This window comes from Neoarius graeffei, chromosome 25 (genome assembly GCF_027579695.1).
Source record: "Neoarius graeffei isolate fNeoGra1 chromosome 25, fNeoGra1.pri, whole genome shotgun sequence".
NCBI classification, from domain to species: domain Eukaryota; kingdom Metazoa; phylum Chordata; class Actinopteri; order Siluriformes; family Ariidae; genus Neoarius; species Neoarius graeffei.
The window spans coordinates 12,521,655-12,538,702 of NC_083593.1; the positions used below are offsets into that span (position 1 = coordinate 12,521,655).

The following is a 17,048-nucleotide window of genomic DNA, read 5'->3' on the forward strand; positions in this document are numbered from 1 at the left end:
GTACGTCGAACCACCAGACAAACAAGCGACTCCAGCCATGCGGGTCATATGCCGTTTCTTCAGCGAGCCCAATGACAGACACCGGTACGTTTCACTGCTGTTCCAGATGTAGATAACTCCCTCTTTTTTTTTTACTAACGCCCAACACTGTAGAGCTGATTGTCCTTCTGCGCTCTTTTAAAGTCTCGGTCTCATTTTGGACCTCGGTGCATGCCGCCTGATCTGTTTCATGATCGGCTTCATGAAAACTACAGAGCTCGGCCTTTGATCCGAACGTGCTACACACACTCGCTTAATCCATGTGTAGTTTCTCGTGCTGTAGACTTTTAATATCGAAAATGGATCATTTATCATGAGTATTTGCCATTTTACAGAATTGGACAGATCTTAAACTAGAGTAGGGTCCAAAAGTGCACTCGCAGTAACGAATGTGTCAGATTATACTGTATATTTACTTTTTTTAATATTACATCATTTCTTCATTCAAAATATTAACAACAGTAATGCCTAATGCATAGAATACTAGACTGATTTAGATAGTATTTTTTTTTTTTACATAAAATTTAATGTGTTAGACGTTGACAGTAAGTCATCATCCTGTATGTTTAATGCAAAAGTTTGTGCACCCCTGGCAAAATGACATTTTATTGCATTTTGATATTCATCTCATCTCATTATCTCTAGCCGCTTTATCCTGTTCTACAGGGTCGCAGGCAAGCTGGAGCCTATCCCAGCTGACTACGGGCGAAAGGCGGGGTACACCCTGGACAAGTCGCCAGGTCATCACAGGGCTGACACATAGACACAGACGACCATTCACACTCACATTCACACCTACGGTCAATTTAGAGTCACCAGTTAACCTAACCTGCATGTCTTTGGACTGTGGGGGAAACCGGAGCACCCGGAGGAAACCCACGCGGACAACATGCAAACTCCGCACAGAAAGGCCCTCGCCGGCCACGGGGCTCGAACCCGGACCTTCTTGCTGTGAGGCGACAGCGCTATCCACTACACCACCGTGCCGTCTGCGACAGACTATGACCAAAAAAAAGGGGGGCGGGGACATTTTCTGCAAATATTATTGCAGTTATTTTAGATTTGATGTACAGTTGTGGCATGTGCAAAGGTTTAGACACCCTACTAAGTCAATACTTATTGGCTTCTAAATGCTTTTTGTAGCCAGCTAGGCGTCTAGAACACTTCTAGTTTTCAGATGGGCCATCTGGCGTGCAACAGAACATGTCACTTAGCCAGGGGTGCTCAAACATTTGTTAAATGGGAAAAAAAAGAAGAAAGAAAGAAGCAGCTGACACGTAAAAAGCGTATTTGGAGGTTTTGAATTTAACGTCATAATTCCTAGATGTCTCAGAACTACTGATTTCTTTCAGAACATTTGCATACCTCACACGTTCTTAAACGATACACATCACTGGATTAAAGTGTCGTATTCGTTTTTGATAATTGGTCGTGGACTTTAGCCGTTTGGACACGACTATATTATAATAATAATAATAATAATAATAATAAACATTTCATATGCACACGTTGTGAGTGCAGGGTATAGCAGTTGTTACATCCATGTGTTCCTGTGGATCGCTGTAGATGATTAGACTATAAATAGGTTCACTAGTGACTCAGATCAAAGGAGAGAAGCAGAGAGAGGCGTAGTGTAAAAAGGAGAAGGGTTATATGGTATGAGAATGAGAGGCGCTGAAGGCAACAGGGAAAACACTGTTCTTTCTTGACTCGTTAGTGGATGGATTTAGCTCTGACCTTTCTGAGTGTAAACGTCTCCAGCATTAGGAACACTGCGAGCCGTGTCAGGACAGAAGGACACTGAAGCAGCGTGCACAGTTACAAGCACACGGCATACACAGCGTTCTGCACACTGATTTGTTTTATATACACGCTGTGGTCATGGTGTCGGTCCATCTTTTCTGTGGAAAATCACACTGAGCCAGAAATGTAGTTTCCTTAGTTTAAATTACGCAGCATAGCTTCATTTCAGTCATTATCCCTCGAAACTGTCTTAAAGGAAACGCACACAGCTTCTTCACAGACATGGAGGGGATGTGACTATCACCTTTGTTTCATGTTTGCACAGACTAATTAGACATACAGTGCCCTCTACAATTATTGGCACCCTTCATAAAAACAAGCACGGATCATTTTCTCAAGGAAACATTACAACTGGAAAGTGTCTCTCGTTTCAAAATGATCGATAACGAATATTTTAAATAAATGCAAACAAGTTACTTGAAAAGTGACCATTATTATTTTTAATAAAATAATCATAATCAAAACGAGCAAAAATCACTTATCCATCACTAGGCATGTAACGATTCACCCAATTCATGATTCATGATATTAAGCTCACGATTTGATTTTACCACGATATTTTTAGGGGAAAAAATTTTTAATTTTATTACCAAAAATGTTTAATATTTATTTTCCTATTCCTCATCAACTTAAATAATCCTTTTGTTAAATTACAAAAACCCCAAACTTTTATTTCATTTTCTTAATAGCCAACAATAATTATTTACCCACATTTGTATAATAGACTATTAACTAAAATATTCCTTTTATTAAAAAAACAAACAAATAGGTATTTTCTTAATAAAAGTTTAACAGTAATACCATCTCCACTTTCTTCTCTTTTGTTGAACTTTCAGCAGTCTGTAAAAAAGAGAGCTCCAATTTCTTGTTAAATCTATTCGTACAATCAGACAACAACTCTTTATGTGTATTTTCATAGCATTAGAGCTGTGTTACTTCCGCCTACTTCCCACAATTGTATGTTATTGTGCCCTCTGCTGTCTAAACAATGCTATTACCACTAAGAAAAACTAAGATTACACAGCCTGATAATAATCGTGATTCATTTTTTATTTCATCAATTCGACTAATCATACATTTATATCGCGATTTAACGTCACATATTGACGTTATATTGTTACATGCCTATCCATTACCATCGTTTCTTTGGAAAACGAAAGAATATTAAACACAAAAGAGACAGGTGGTTGTTAATCTGCACAGATCATGTAACGGACACAGAAAAATAGTTAAAATACCATGAAGCAAAAATCAGGACCATGATAAAGCTTCAGATGGCTGAAACAATACAAGCAGAAATGAAATGCCACTTTCATAACGTCCTGAGACTATCATGAGAAATACAATATGCATCACGTGTTGTGGTCAGATGAGACCAAAATTGGTCATTCACACAACCAGCGTGTTTGGAGACAAAAGCGGATTGTGTCTGGAGGTACACTACCATTCAAAAGTTTGGGGTCACTTTGAAATGTCCTTATTTTTGAAAGAAAAGCACTGTTCTTTTCAATGAAGATCACTTTAAACTAATCAGAAATCCACTCTATACATTGCTAATGTGCTAAATGACTATTCTAGCTGGTTTTTGGTGCAATATCTCCATAGGTGTATAGAGGCCCATTTCCAGCAACTCTCACGCCAGTGTTCTAATGGTACAATGTGTTTGCTCATTGCCTCAGAAGGCTAATGGATGATTAGAAAACCCTTGTACAATCATGTTAGCACAGCTGAAAACAGTTGAGCTCTTTAGAGAAGCTATAAAACTGGCCTTCCTTTGAGCAGATTGAGTTTCTGGAGCATCACATTTGTGGGGTCGATTAAATGCTCAAAATGGCCAGAAAAATGTCTTGATTATATTTTCTATTCATTTTACAACTTATGGTGGTAAATAAAAGTGTGACTTTTCATGGAAAACACAAAATTGTCTGGGTGACCCCAAACTTTTGAACGGTAGTGTAGATCGTGGATGCTTTGGGGCTGTTCGGTAGCTGGTGATTCAGGGGCTCTTATGAACACTGATGGCATCATGAATTCTACTACTGTAAATATCAGGATATTTCAACCCAAAACCTGGTTGCCTCTGCCAGGAGGTTCAGACAGTGCCAGAGATAGAATTTTGAACCAAACATAATACTTTTCAATGACCCATGTCAGTATGCAGATTTAAGTCTGTGGTCTAAATTAAAGAGGACCGCTTAGATTCTACGAAACTCTCAGAATAGAATGGAGCTTGACTTGGAGAAGCGATCTAAGATGTCTTTACGTCTTGTGTCTTCAACCCTGTTCGACATTACAGCAAGAAAATCAAAAAGTAGTGTTATTCTTTCCACGGCACATGTCACAAAATATTAACTGTAAAGATGCCAATAATTCTGACACCCGTGTTTGTTGTTTGTGACAGTGTGTTTGAGCTTAAATGATGACTTGCGGTTGATGCATGTGTGATTATATTTACATATTCATTTTGCTCATTTTTAAGGACGCTACCAGTAATTCACTGTCTTTACTTCACCTTGTTACTTTAAGGTGATCGGAACAGAATCGAATCTGATTTGAATAGAAACGTAAAAGAAAAGGCTGGCCCAAGCACAATCTGTTTAAGGAGTTAAATGCTGATTTTGACGGCTGTTCTGATGCAGCTTGAAAATAAATATTTGTGTCCCTCAGGCATACATGTCAACCTTTGGTCAATCAAACCTGTATAACCAACCTCCAAAATCCGTATTTCCCTTATAAAATCCTTATAAGATGCAAATTAAAATAATTTACCTAAAATTTCTCACCTCATCTCATTATCTCTAGCCGCTTTATCCTGTCCTACAGGGTCGCAGGCAAGCTGGAGCCTATCCCAGCTGACTACAGGCGAAAGGCAGGGTACACCCTGGACAAGTCGCCAGGTCATTACAGGGCTGACACACAGACAACCATTCACACCTACGCTCAATTTAGAGTCACCAGTTAACCTAACCTGCATGTCTTTGGACTGTGGGGGAAACCGGAGCACACCCACGCGGACAACATGTAAACTCCGCACAGAAAGGCCCTCGCCGGCCACGGGACTCGAACCCAGGACCTTCTTGCTGTGAGGCGACAGCGCTAACCACTACACCACTGTGCCGCCCTACCTAAAATTTGAATGATAATTAACAATGATATATCCAAGTTACTTTTTATTCAATATTAATAACAATAAACCTTCAGAATGAATACAAAGCCCCAATGTTTGACAAAAACACAAAGTGTCACTCTAATGTTCTGAATTGTACTCCATGACAGCTTTTTTAGCAGTCTGCACCAATACCTCACGAGGCTGCATGTCACAGCAAGTGTCTGTGTTGATCTTGCCGGAGTGCCCATTCAGAATCTTTTCAGTCGCTAGTGAAAGTCGCTCAGGTGGAAATACGCTTTTCAAACAAAATGTTACTTCCCGGTTGGCGGGATTCTCGCAATGCGGTGTGCGCATGATCAAAAGTGGAACGAAGTCTCGCTACCACAAGATAACGCCCGATTTCATAAGACTCTTTACTGGCTGTCTGTGGTGTACAGTACGTTTGTAAATGTTATGCGCTCTTTTATCATCGTGGGAATTGATTATAGCGCTAAATAAATATTGAAGTTTTTTTTAAAGAATCCATATAACTTTATTTGTACGCCCGTATACTACGTTTATTGAATCAAATCCGTATAAAATACGGACATTCCGTATAGGTTGACATGTATGCTCAGGGACAGATCTCCTTCCTCTGTACGTCCTACTAATTAACATTCACCTGCGATAAACACATTCATATCCAGGAATGCCTGACAAGCGCCTCATTCCTCCTGTCTTGGACTTGTCACACAGATAAACCATATCGCCAAAGAAAAGTCAAATAATAGATCACACTCAGCGCTTTCTTCTCTGCGTTGTGAAAACTTGTCTTTTTGCCTTTAATGATATGGTTCTTTTGTGGCGACAAAATGCATGCAGCATTTCAGACATGCACATATATCACACACATGAGGAACATGAATACCTGGTCCTAGAGTCATTGTAGAAGAGTTGACACAGTATGTGTACCAAACTACTAACTGACTTCATCTGTCCGCTCTCTTGCAGTCATGGGGACGACCTGATTGTAACACCGTTTGCCCAGGTTAGTGCCCATCGGCTCACTGAGCAGTGCAGCAGGACTAAAGAAGAGATGACGAAATGCGGTGTTATAGGAAAATAATCAACAACAAAGTGGTTTGATACAACCCAAGTGAAGCGGAATCACCAATATCACCCTGAAATTGATTATTTTCCTATAACCGTGTGTCGCAAGGTGTTTTATTCTTCTTATACCACAACAGTCTGTCAACAATTACAATTCATTCATTTATTACTATAAGACTAGTACTTTGTAAATATTTAGAATTACAGTATGTCAAGTGTTAGTCAATATTTTCTGACCAGTCAGAATCCAGAACAGTGCTGTGGTATAATTAACAGTTATTCCACGAAATCGAGTCGTACATGAGCTGATAGCCGATGAGGCGCGTAGCACCGAGTCGGCTATAAGCCATGTACGACGGGCTTGAGTGGAATGACTGTTTTATTCTATCAACATTCACTGGATTTTGAGAAACGGAGCATTTTTATTTTTTGCAAATTTGATGAATAAAAACCTTATACAAAACGTCCAACAACATCATTTGCACTCAGAACGGAAACAAACCGGCGAAATGACAGGAGCAGTTTGTGAAAAATGCTCTAATAATAATAATTCTTGAAAAAAAATACAAAAATAAAAATAACTTCTTACCATCAAATACTTTTATTCCATATTTTGTTGCTTTTTTTTCTATTTTTTGGGGTTTTCTTCTTCTTTCCGACTTAAACGTGCGTTACCGCCACTGACTGGGCTGGAGTGCGGAACAGGAAATATTGAGGAAAAAAACAAGAAGAAACAAAAAACTATATTCTTTTAGCCATTTCTGTTCCTTTTAAATACTTGATAATTTTTGGGGCTTTGTTTTCGAGTAGAGTTTTCATTTCGTCCTCGGTTGGTTCAGCAACACGCTCCGCCGTTTCGTTTTTCCTCTACTCACGGTATATGAGTTGATATCCTTGGAGTAGAGTAGCCAATCAGAGTGCACAATTGCTCATATTCAGTGAATGTGGATAGAATAAAACGCAATATACATTCTGATATGCCCTGTACATGTTTTTACATGATTGTAGCTGGCTTTCATGCTTAATAAATAAATAAATAAATAAATAAAACCTTCCAAACACATCATGATCTTGGTGTTACGATTACTGGGAGTGTAATTTTTGTAAAACTAGTTGTCTGATTGGTGAAATTCTGACATTTTTAGTTCATTTATTTCTTTAATAAGTTCACTGTAATGTTGCTTCCTTGTGCTGTGGTGATATTTTGTGCCCCATATATTTTTCATACATGGTCACGCTTTTTAAACACAAACTTGGTTATGTAATTCTAGTTTTGCCCCCCCCCCCCCCCCCCTTTCGGTAGGTACTGGCCAGTTTGAGAACAGTACGGAACAATTTTGCAGCATTAACCAACTTGCAGCAAGAAAGGACCACAAATAAGTGAGTGCATTTATAAATAACACTGAGTTTAAATATCTATTATACCATGATGATGGGTAAGTATATTGTATGTACAGTATATGGGTATAGGATCCATTGCACTGGTTCGGAAATATTCTCTTTCATATGTAATAAAGACATTGTCAAAGTCAACATTATTATGTATAAACTACTTTATTTTCTCCTTATATGGTCATTTTGCAGGAGGGCTCCCATGTGTAACCCATCTCCTCTCCCAAAAGCCTCTTTCACAGGTAAGATTTAATTTTGTATTGCATGAATGTGTGTGACTAGGACTCAGAATGAAAAAATAAGTGAACAAACAAACAAATAAATAAAATGAAGCCATTTGGTACACCATGCTGTTCCAGAGAAAGAGAAAACATGTCGAATACACAAACTTTTGGCAAACTTAATGTAAGGAATCCTGCAGTTACAGTTTTCTACCTGTAGAGGGAGACAAACTACTTCTTTAAAGCTCATATTTCCAGTTCCTCAAATCTATGAGGTCATCCATCACTGGGCCTTGGAAAGTGTAATGGGAGACCTGGAAACTTCCTGTAATGTGTATAAGGAATGAAGTATTGAACTGTCTGATTGAAAATATGCTTCGGTGCGAAATTTAATTGGCTTAATTATACTGCATTTTACATTAATGAAAGCTGTGGTTAATATCTCATCTCATTATCTGTAGCCGCTTTATCCTGTTCTAGGCAAGCTGGAGCCTATCCCAGCTGACTACGGGCGAAAGGCGGGGTACACCCTGGACAAGTCGCCAGGTCATCACAGGGCTGACACATAGACACAGACAACCATTCACACTCACATTCACACCTACGGTCAATTTAGAGTCACCAGTTAACCTAACCTGCATGTCTTTGGACTGTGGGGGAAACCGGAGCACCCGGAGGAAACCCACGTGGACAACATGCAAACTCCGCACAGAAAGGCCCTCGCTGGCCACGGGGCTCGAACCCGGACCTTCTCGCTGTGAGGCGACAGCGCTAACCACTACACCACCGTGCCGCCCCACGAGAAATACTTTCCCTCAGAAATTGAAATAAACTGGAATCATGTCAGCAAGTTGTTGCTTGTAAACACCATGTGGAATCGCAGCGCTCCGCTCAGTTCAGCGCAAAGCAGCTTAAACCCGGAGATTCCGCTTCGTCCAGAACTGCACATGCAAACATTATCGGCAGAACTTCCACATGCTTAGGCCTCCTCAGTGACAGAACGGGTGTGTTTGTTGCCGTTTATGTGGGTGTTTTTTTGCGTGCTTGTGTGTAGGCACTCAGTTAATCAGCATGCAGTGCGCTTGGCTGATTGCAGCATTTCAGAAGCATGCTTGATGTGCTTAAGGACAGATATGAAACAGGCAGGAAAGGAGGAGGGGCCACAGAGCACCAGTCCTTTTGATTGGTCCAGAGCTACCATTCTACAGTGAGAATGAAAACGCTTCACACAACAGTGTTTAGATCCAGACACTGTTCTCAGATGTAGACTAAACCATCAGGCATCAAAACTGAAATGGCAAAAATGACAAGTACTGAACCAATGAGTGATTGAACTGAGCTGAATCAGAAATGTCTTACTTCTTTTCAAATCTCATTATCTCTAGCCACTTTATCCTGTTCTACAGGGTTGCAGGCAAGCTGGAGCCTATCCCAGCTGACTACGGGCGAAAGGCGGGGTACACCCTGGACAAGTCGCCAGGTCATCACAGGGCTGACACATAGACACAGACAACCATTCACACCTACGGTCAATTTAGAGTCACCAGTTAACCTAACCTGCATGTCTTTGGACTGTGGGGGAAACCGGAGCACCCGGAGGAAACCCATGTGGACACGGGGAGAACATGCAAACTCTGCACAGAAAGGCCCTCGTCGGCCACAGGGCTCGAATCCGGACCTTCTTGCTGTGAGGCGACAGCGCTAACCACTACACCACCGTGCCCGCCCTGTGGTTAATATAAAGTAATGTAATTTTTCACTTGAAAATGTGCATTTATGTTATTATTTGGTGTAAAGCAGTCGGTTGTGTGATGATATAAAAAAAAATACAAAAATCCTGATGTGTGTGTACTGTATATATACACACTTTGTTTTCTTACGTCCCTCCTCAGCAAGAGATGGCTTGTTACTGAATGAAAGCGTGTTAGCTCTTTGCCATGCCTCACACGATGAGCCTGTCAATCAAAGCACTCTTTGCTTTCTGCTTCTTTTTTAAATGATCAGTGCTATTTTCAACGTCTCTTCTTCATGTCGTCTGAGGGAGTTTTTCCTTGCCACCGTCGCCACAGGCGTGCTCATTGGGCATAGGTTAGGGATAAAATTAGCTCGTGTTTTAAGTCGTTCAAATTCTGTAAAGCTGCTTTGCGACAATGTTTACTGTTAAAAGCGCTATACAAATAAACTTGACTTCACTATTTTATTTATCACTGAACTGGGAATTGCCGAATGCAGCATGTAAAAGCATGCATTTATTAGGCCCGAGGCTGTTTCGAGCCTTTTATACTAGATTGGAGTCTGTATTTAGTGAGGTATAATGGCGCTGTTCTCACACCCTTGCTCAATCAGCACTCGGGTGTACTCAGCGGCACCTGCCGATACTGATTGATCTGTTATATTATGAGCTGTGCTTTAAATAGTACCTGCTAAAAATAGCAAGGTTTCGCCCCATCCTTGGCAACGCAGCACTGGGAAGGTGAATGGAATAAGAACTAGAGGAGATGAGGCAATGGCTGAGACATAGAGAGAGAGAGAGAGAGAGAGAGAGAGAGAGAGAGATACAGCCGGATTAGACTATAGAGAATGATGTCATCTGAACTCTGACGTCACTCATCCTCATCAGCGTCCTCCAGGGACATGGAGAAGCCAGTTTCCACGACGCCGCTTCTTCCCCACTGCTTTCTTGGAAGTGGCCTCTGTGTGTGTGTGTGTGTGTGTGTGTGTGTGCCACGGATTGTGGTGGCGTGCTGTGGGAGGGTGTGAGGACGTGCCATCCGGCTGCCACAATGGGCACAGATTCCATGTGTTTCCTGAGTCATGGAATTTCACACCGTGAATCTTGCCATCCCACCTTATGACTTTAAGACCGACTGTGGTGCACGGTTTCATGAACACAGCACTACGGCTCTTATTCAGTGATGTATCTGGCATCACTACCGGCTTTTACACGTCTCGCTGTGAGAAAGATCGCACGATTATACAGGAAGTCGGAAAACAAGGCGCAAGGTGTTTCATCTTCAGAGCTGTTGAATTCTCGAATCTGATTGGTCAGAACAGAAGGTGTTAATTAATTTTCTGTAACAGCAGCTCTAACAACAGACTTGTATGGCTGACATTCACATAAACGTATTTATAAAAATGGGACGGGGCTTTTATTTAGCATTTTCGGAAGGAGTCTTTGTAACAATCAGGACTAAAGCTGTAACTGAGGAAAGTCTTCGGAAAGTCTTTGCTTAAAGCTGCATTGTTTTGTCTTATTAACTTAAAGAGCACAAAAGAGAGACTTATGAAGGAATGACTTGTAAAATAAGTAATAACAGGCACTAACTTGTTTCGCAGATGTTCCACGTCGATAAATAAGCGTTAGAAATTGTGGCAAATCGGGACACCGGTCCACTGTAGGGCACCATGGTGTAAGTGGTTAGCAAGGTCGCTTCACAGCAAGAAGATTCTGGGTTCGAGCCCAGCGGCCGGCGGGGGCCCTTCTGTGCGGAGTTTACGTGTTCTCCCCGTGTCGGCGTGGGTTTCCTCCGGGTGCTCCGGTTTCCCCCACAGTCCAAAGACATGCGGTTAGGTTAATATGGGACGGCCTTGGGCTGAGGTGCCCTTGATCGAGGCACCGAACTCCCAACTGCTCCCCGGGTGCTGTTAGCATGGCTGCCCACTGCTGTGTGTGTGTGTGCTCATTGCGCATGTGTGTTTTCACTGCTTCAGATGGGTTAATTGCAGAGAGGAATTTCACAAGTGTGTGATGAATAAAGTTGTGCTTTCTTTTTTTTTTTCCTCCATGCACAAACACACACGCAGGGCGGCACGGTGGTGTAGTGGTTAGCGCTGTCGCCTCACAGCAAGAAGGTCCGGGTTCGAGCCCCGTGGCCGGCGAGGGCCTTTCTGTGCGGAGTTTGCATGTTCTCCCCGTGTCCGCGTGGGTTTCCTCCGGGTGCTCCGGTTTCCCCCACAGTCCAAAGACATGCAGGTTAGGTTAACCGGTGACTCTAAATTGACCGTAGGTGTGAATGTGAGTGTGAATGGTTGTCTGTGTCTATGTGTCAGCCCTGTGATGACCTGGCGACTTGTCCAGGGTGTACCCCGCCTTTCGCCTGTAGTCAGCTGGGATAGGTTCCAGCTTGCCTGCGACCCTGTAGAACAGGATAAAGCGGCTAGAGATGAGATGAAACACACACGCACAGATTCAAAGACTCCAGAAACCAGTTACAGTCGCTCAAGCTCTGACTCAAACTGGGAACTCTGGATCTGTGACGCAGCAACACTGCACCAATAGATAATGATAGCTGAATAAAATATTTCCAGTTAAAGTGTATTTTTAAATAAGCAATACATTTGATGGACCAAATACATTTTTTGTACCAAACGTTGTGGCATAATGACACGCATGAAACACTCGTGCCAAATTGGATCAACAGCCCTGACTCGGAAGGAATCTTTTAAATGTATTCCAAGGCAGCAATGCCAGAAAACCATGTTTCTTCTCTCCAAGCTAATCCTGGAGAATCCAGTTCAGAGTTTAGAGCTGAGCCGAAGCAGCCTCAGAGTGTTGCACTAAACATGAGAAGAATGCCATTGACGTCAGAGGAGATGCTGTCAGCAAGGACAGTGGTCCCCTGTGCTTGCAGACTCTCCTGAGCGATTGCACAGCCTTCAGAAAGGGGGGACAGACTGAGAATAGGGGTGAAGGTGACACATAACATAGATACACCCTTAACATGGGGCTCATTATACATTTCCCTGTCTCATACTTGGTGAGTCCAGCCCCTCATTACCAAATTCTTTTTACGCTGAGGTAATGGTGTCAGGTCTCATATTAGATACTGGTTGATTCATAGGTATTTTAATACAATCTTAGACTCCTATGACAGCGTCTACGCTCCCAAAGAAGGTTGTGTTTTTTTTGCTTTATTGTTCATACACAGAGTAAATCCCTTGTAGAACGTCCATGTCCAGTGCACCATGTATCTCGTGCTTTGGTGATGTTTGCATTTGTACTGCAGCTTTCTAACAGAGAGAAGGCTCCTTTCCTGCTGACAGCTTCTCGGATTACAGCATTAGTCGAGTCCAATCCAAAGCTCCAGCCCAGCTTTTCTTTTTCTTCCTGTGTCGTGCTCTCCAGCTCTTTAGGCTTAGGCTCTCACAGGAAACCGATTGTGTTTTGCGTAGAGCAAAGCCTTTTAAGTCATGCTGTCACACTGAGGTGCTGCTCAGCTCTTACTAGCTCACTGTTTCCTTTTATTCTCTTTTTTCTTTATTTTTTTTTCTTCAATCAGATTGGATATGAGCTTGTTGAGCTGAGTCCCTAACAGAGAAGGGAAGCTCATCACTGTGCTCCTACAGCTTCATATGGGGGGGATCTTGTCTTTGGGCAAGGGAGCTGGAGAGGAGGTGCGAGACAAGTGGGCTCTGCTTTCTGTTCGACTCCCTTTTTTTAAAAAAAAGATTCTTTTGTTTTAGAAAGAAGTGCATGGCTTGAAAGGCAAGAGCTGTCCTCCTGAATTTCTCACTCTCCTCCAGATCACCCCCCCCTCACCTGATGGACCACTACTGGAGACTGGCGCTAGTCATGTGTTGGGATGCAGATTTGTTGTGTTAGTCGGTGACGCATCTGGCTCAGGATTTTGTGCATGTGTGCTGTGTGGTTTTGCATAGTTAGAGCATGGTGTTCCTTTGCTCTGTAGGCCAGGATCCCTGCACTGCTGGACTCTCACCAGTGTAACTCCTTTACTCTCATTCATCTGGGCTTTTCTGCACTCCTCTGGACTAAATGGAAGGGGTTCCCAGGCCCAGGAACTTAGATCTGATCCTTCAGCCCTCCTCTTACTTGTAGGAGAGTTCTTTTTTCATTGCAGCATGAAGAGTCACCCACGTGTGAAATCTGGACAGCGCGGCATGACCGGGTACGAGGCCTTGGCTAGCCCCGTCAAACGCCTCAAAACTGACCACCCCCTTCCCTCCTGTCTCCCCCCAGAGGAGGCCTACCAGAAGCTGGCCACCGAGACACTGGAGGAGCTTGACTGGTGCCTGGACCAGCTGGAGACGTTGCAGACCCGCCACTCTGTCAGCGAGATGGCCTCCAACAAGGTGAGTCAGCCTTCCAGCTTCCACTGCTTCATGGTACATATCATTCACTTTTTTAAAGGTCTTCCTAAAATGACCCACATACCCCTAAAGGGTCAAGTCACATCAGTTCTTATTGCCATCCCATACATGTGCAACACAAATACTGAGACTCCAGTGCCATGCTGAATCATAACAGACAATCCAAATCAATCAAATTGCATAAAATAGTGCGACACTTATCCGAGGGTCTCACGGCTTTCTTATTTCTCATGATGGCAGTTGGAAATAAAAATGTGAAATATATACTTTTTCGAGAACCAGCAATTTATAAATTGATTAATGAATGGCACCTATGCCATCTTCCTGTGTGTTTGCACTGTTGGTCAGGGCAGAGCAGAGCAGGTAATGTAGCTTTAGCTTATCAGCCAGAGCCAAGATGGCCACCCAAGGGATACGCTGTCCAGCAAACATCAAAACCACATAATATGCACAAGACGCGTGTCAGGCATGGTTAGGATTCACCATCACACTGCTCCAGGGGTCATCCTCCTCATCAGCTGGCATGACACTCTCATTCGGTAGCGCTCTGTAAATGCGCCGGCATCTCAGATCAAAACAAGACAAGATGATTGTGATGCTATGTGAGTATGGCTGACTGGCTCATCAACATGTGGACGTCTGCACGTATATGTGTGTGCTGCTGTACACACGGACAATTCTTGCGCTCTCGTTTGCCATTTGCATTATATCTCTGATGGTGGCTTCTGTGGAAGTCAAATTGCAGCGGAGTGTGTGGATGTTTACTGTGCGCCGACTGTTGATGCGGCTTTTCTGCTTTGACTGTGGTTACACTGGAGCCGGTGTTGAGTCTTGCATTGTGCTCAGTGCTGTAATAGTAGATAGGTATTATATAATATGAATGTGATGTTTTGTTTATTGTGGTTACTAGGGCGCACGGGGGGTGGTTGGAGGGGGAAGAAGAGAAAGAGAAAGGTGAAGAGAGAGAGGAATTCTCATATATTATGCTGAAGGTCGTGTACCATAATCCACTTTCTGACCACAGTATGGATTGGGTTCAGATTCAGATGCTTGATTAGAATGTTTTCTGTGGCTTTGGCGTAAATGAGCCTAGAATATTTAACTGTAGAAAATATTCAGGGTGCAGCTTGTGATATTTTTGCCATGTCTCATATTGTTGATTTATTGCTGAGCTATAAAAGTGTTGGAGCAGAGCAGCCATACCAATCCAAAATGTAAACCAGGTTTACTCAAAGCTGATTATCTGACGTTCCTTTTAATACAGTTACCTTGTATTGCTGAACAGAAGGAAAGCAAGAGCATTCTAGGAATCGATAAACTGGTTTATTCTCCTGAAGACAGTTTCTTACCTGGGAAGTGTAGCATGTGATACATGTGAGCATGTTCATTGTTTTGGTAGGTATACGCACACAAGACATTCGATCCCAGGAACTCATGGCCTCTTAGAGCCTCTGGTGCTCTCTCTCTCTCTCTCTCTCTCTCTCTCTCACACACACTCACTCACATGCACATTTATGCTTCCAAGTTCCCCTAATTTAAACTTCTTTCCACTTCCTAGTTCCCTTCCTTTCCAGTTCCTATTTACCCTACTTTCCACCCCCTAGTTCCCCTAATTTACACTAATTCCTCTAATTCCCATAGCCCAGTTTCCCTAATTTATACTGCCTATTTATTTTCCCTACTTTCCACTTCCTAGTTCCCCTAATTTACATTTCCTACTTCCAATAGTTTCCATTCCTAGTTCCACTTATTTAAATTTTCTGTTATCCCTAGTTTATACTTCTTAGTAATCCTAATTTCCACTACCTAGTTGTTGTACATTCCACTTGCTCGTTCCTCTACTTTCTAATTCCTAGTTCCGTTAGATTACACTTCCCAGTTTTCCCTACTTTTCACATCCTAATTGCCCTAGTTTACACTTCCTAGTTTCCCTACTTTCCACTTCCTATTCCCTGCCACAAAATAAATCTTCCTAGCTCCCCAATTTTCCACTTCCTAGTTCCAATAATTTCCACTTCCTAGTTCCGCTCATTTAAACTTCCTATTTCCCCTAATTTCCACTTCCTACTTCCAATAGTTTCCATTCCTAGTTCCACTTATTTAAATTTCCTGTTATCCCGAGTTTATACTTCTTAGTTATCCTAATTTCCACTACCTAGTTGTCGTACATTCCACTTGCTAGTTCCTCTACTAATTCCTAGTTCCGTTAGATTACATTTCCCAGTTTTCCCTACTTTTCATATCCTAATTGCCCTAGTTTACACTTCCTAGTTTCCTTACTTTCCACTTCCTATTCCCCGCCACAAAAAAATCTTCCTAGTTCCCCAATTTTACACTTCCTAGTTCCAATAATTTCCACTTCCTAGTTCTGCTCATTTAAACCTCCTATTTCCCCTAATTTCCAATTTCTCATCTCATCTCATTATCTGTAGCCGCTTTATCCTGTTCTACAGGGTCGCAGGCAAGCTGGAGCCTATCCCAGCTGACTACGGGCGAAAGGCGGGGTTCACCCTGGACAAGTCGCCAGGTCATCGCAGGGCCGACACATAGACACAGACAACCATTCACACTCACATTCACACCTATGGTCAATTTCAGGGGCGGTCCTGGGGGCGGTCCGACCGGGCAGCCGCCTGGGGCGGCATCGTGGGGGGGTCGGCACGAACGTGGGCGCGAAAAAAAAAAAGGTCCCCCAAAAAAACCCCCCGAAAAAAAAACCAAGACGGGGGGCGGGGGTGAACATTTTGGATGGGGAAGCCCAATACCAAAGTTGCGCAGGTGACGTCATCAGTGTCTGCGCTTGTCGTATCCCCATAATATGCACAATCCCGCCAGCGGAACGTTGTACTAGTCATCAAAAAGACTTTACTACCATAGTACTACACTACTATGACATTACACAGAGTCTTAAGTAATACATTACGACTTGATCATTGCCATTCTGGTAACAGCAAATTTATAACGGGCCGTGTCCACGACGTACAACACACGACGAGAAATGTTTAAACGACCATGTAAAGCTGTTAACATTCTGTTGGGTAATACAGAGCCCAACGCGGGGCGGCACGAGCACGGGCGTGAAAAAAAAAAACGGTTCCAAAAAAAAAAAGGTTCCCCCCCCCCCAAAAAAAAAAACAAGACGGGCGGGGGGGGCCAGCAGGGGGTTTCGCCTGGGGAGTAAATCACTCTAGGATCGCCACTGGTCAACTTAGAGTCACCAGTTAACCTAACCTGCATGTCTTTGGACTGTGGGGGAAACCGGAGCACCCGGAGGAAACCCACGCGGA

General features: G+C 42.8%; 1 protein-coding gene across 5 annotated transcripts in view; it reads left to right on the forward strand.

Moving 5' to 3' along the window:
- The window catches only part of LOC132873125 (cAMP-specific 3',5'-cyclic phosphodiesterase 4D-like), a 372,176-nt gene that overhangs the window by 323,661 nt on the left and 31,467 nt on the right, over nt 1-17,048 (forward strand). For 4 of the 5 annotated variants that reach the window (XM_060908382.1, XM_060908384.1, XM_060908383.1 and 1 more), the window contains 4 exons: nt 5,942-5,978; nt 7,344-7,420; nt 7,625-7,674; nt 13,631-13,743. In XM_060908382.1, the coding sequence (XP_060764365.1) occupies nt 5,942-5,978; nt 7,344-7,420; nt 7,625-7,674; nt 13,631-13,743 (277 nt within the window). Of the gene's footprint in view, nt 1-5,941; nt 5,979-7,343; nt 7,421-7,624; nt 7,675-13,630; nt 13,744-17,048 lie in introns of those variants that run through there. The other variant, XM_060908387.1, reaches the window with a different exon arrangement.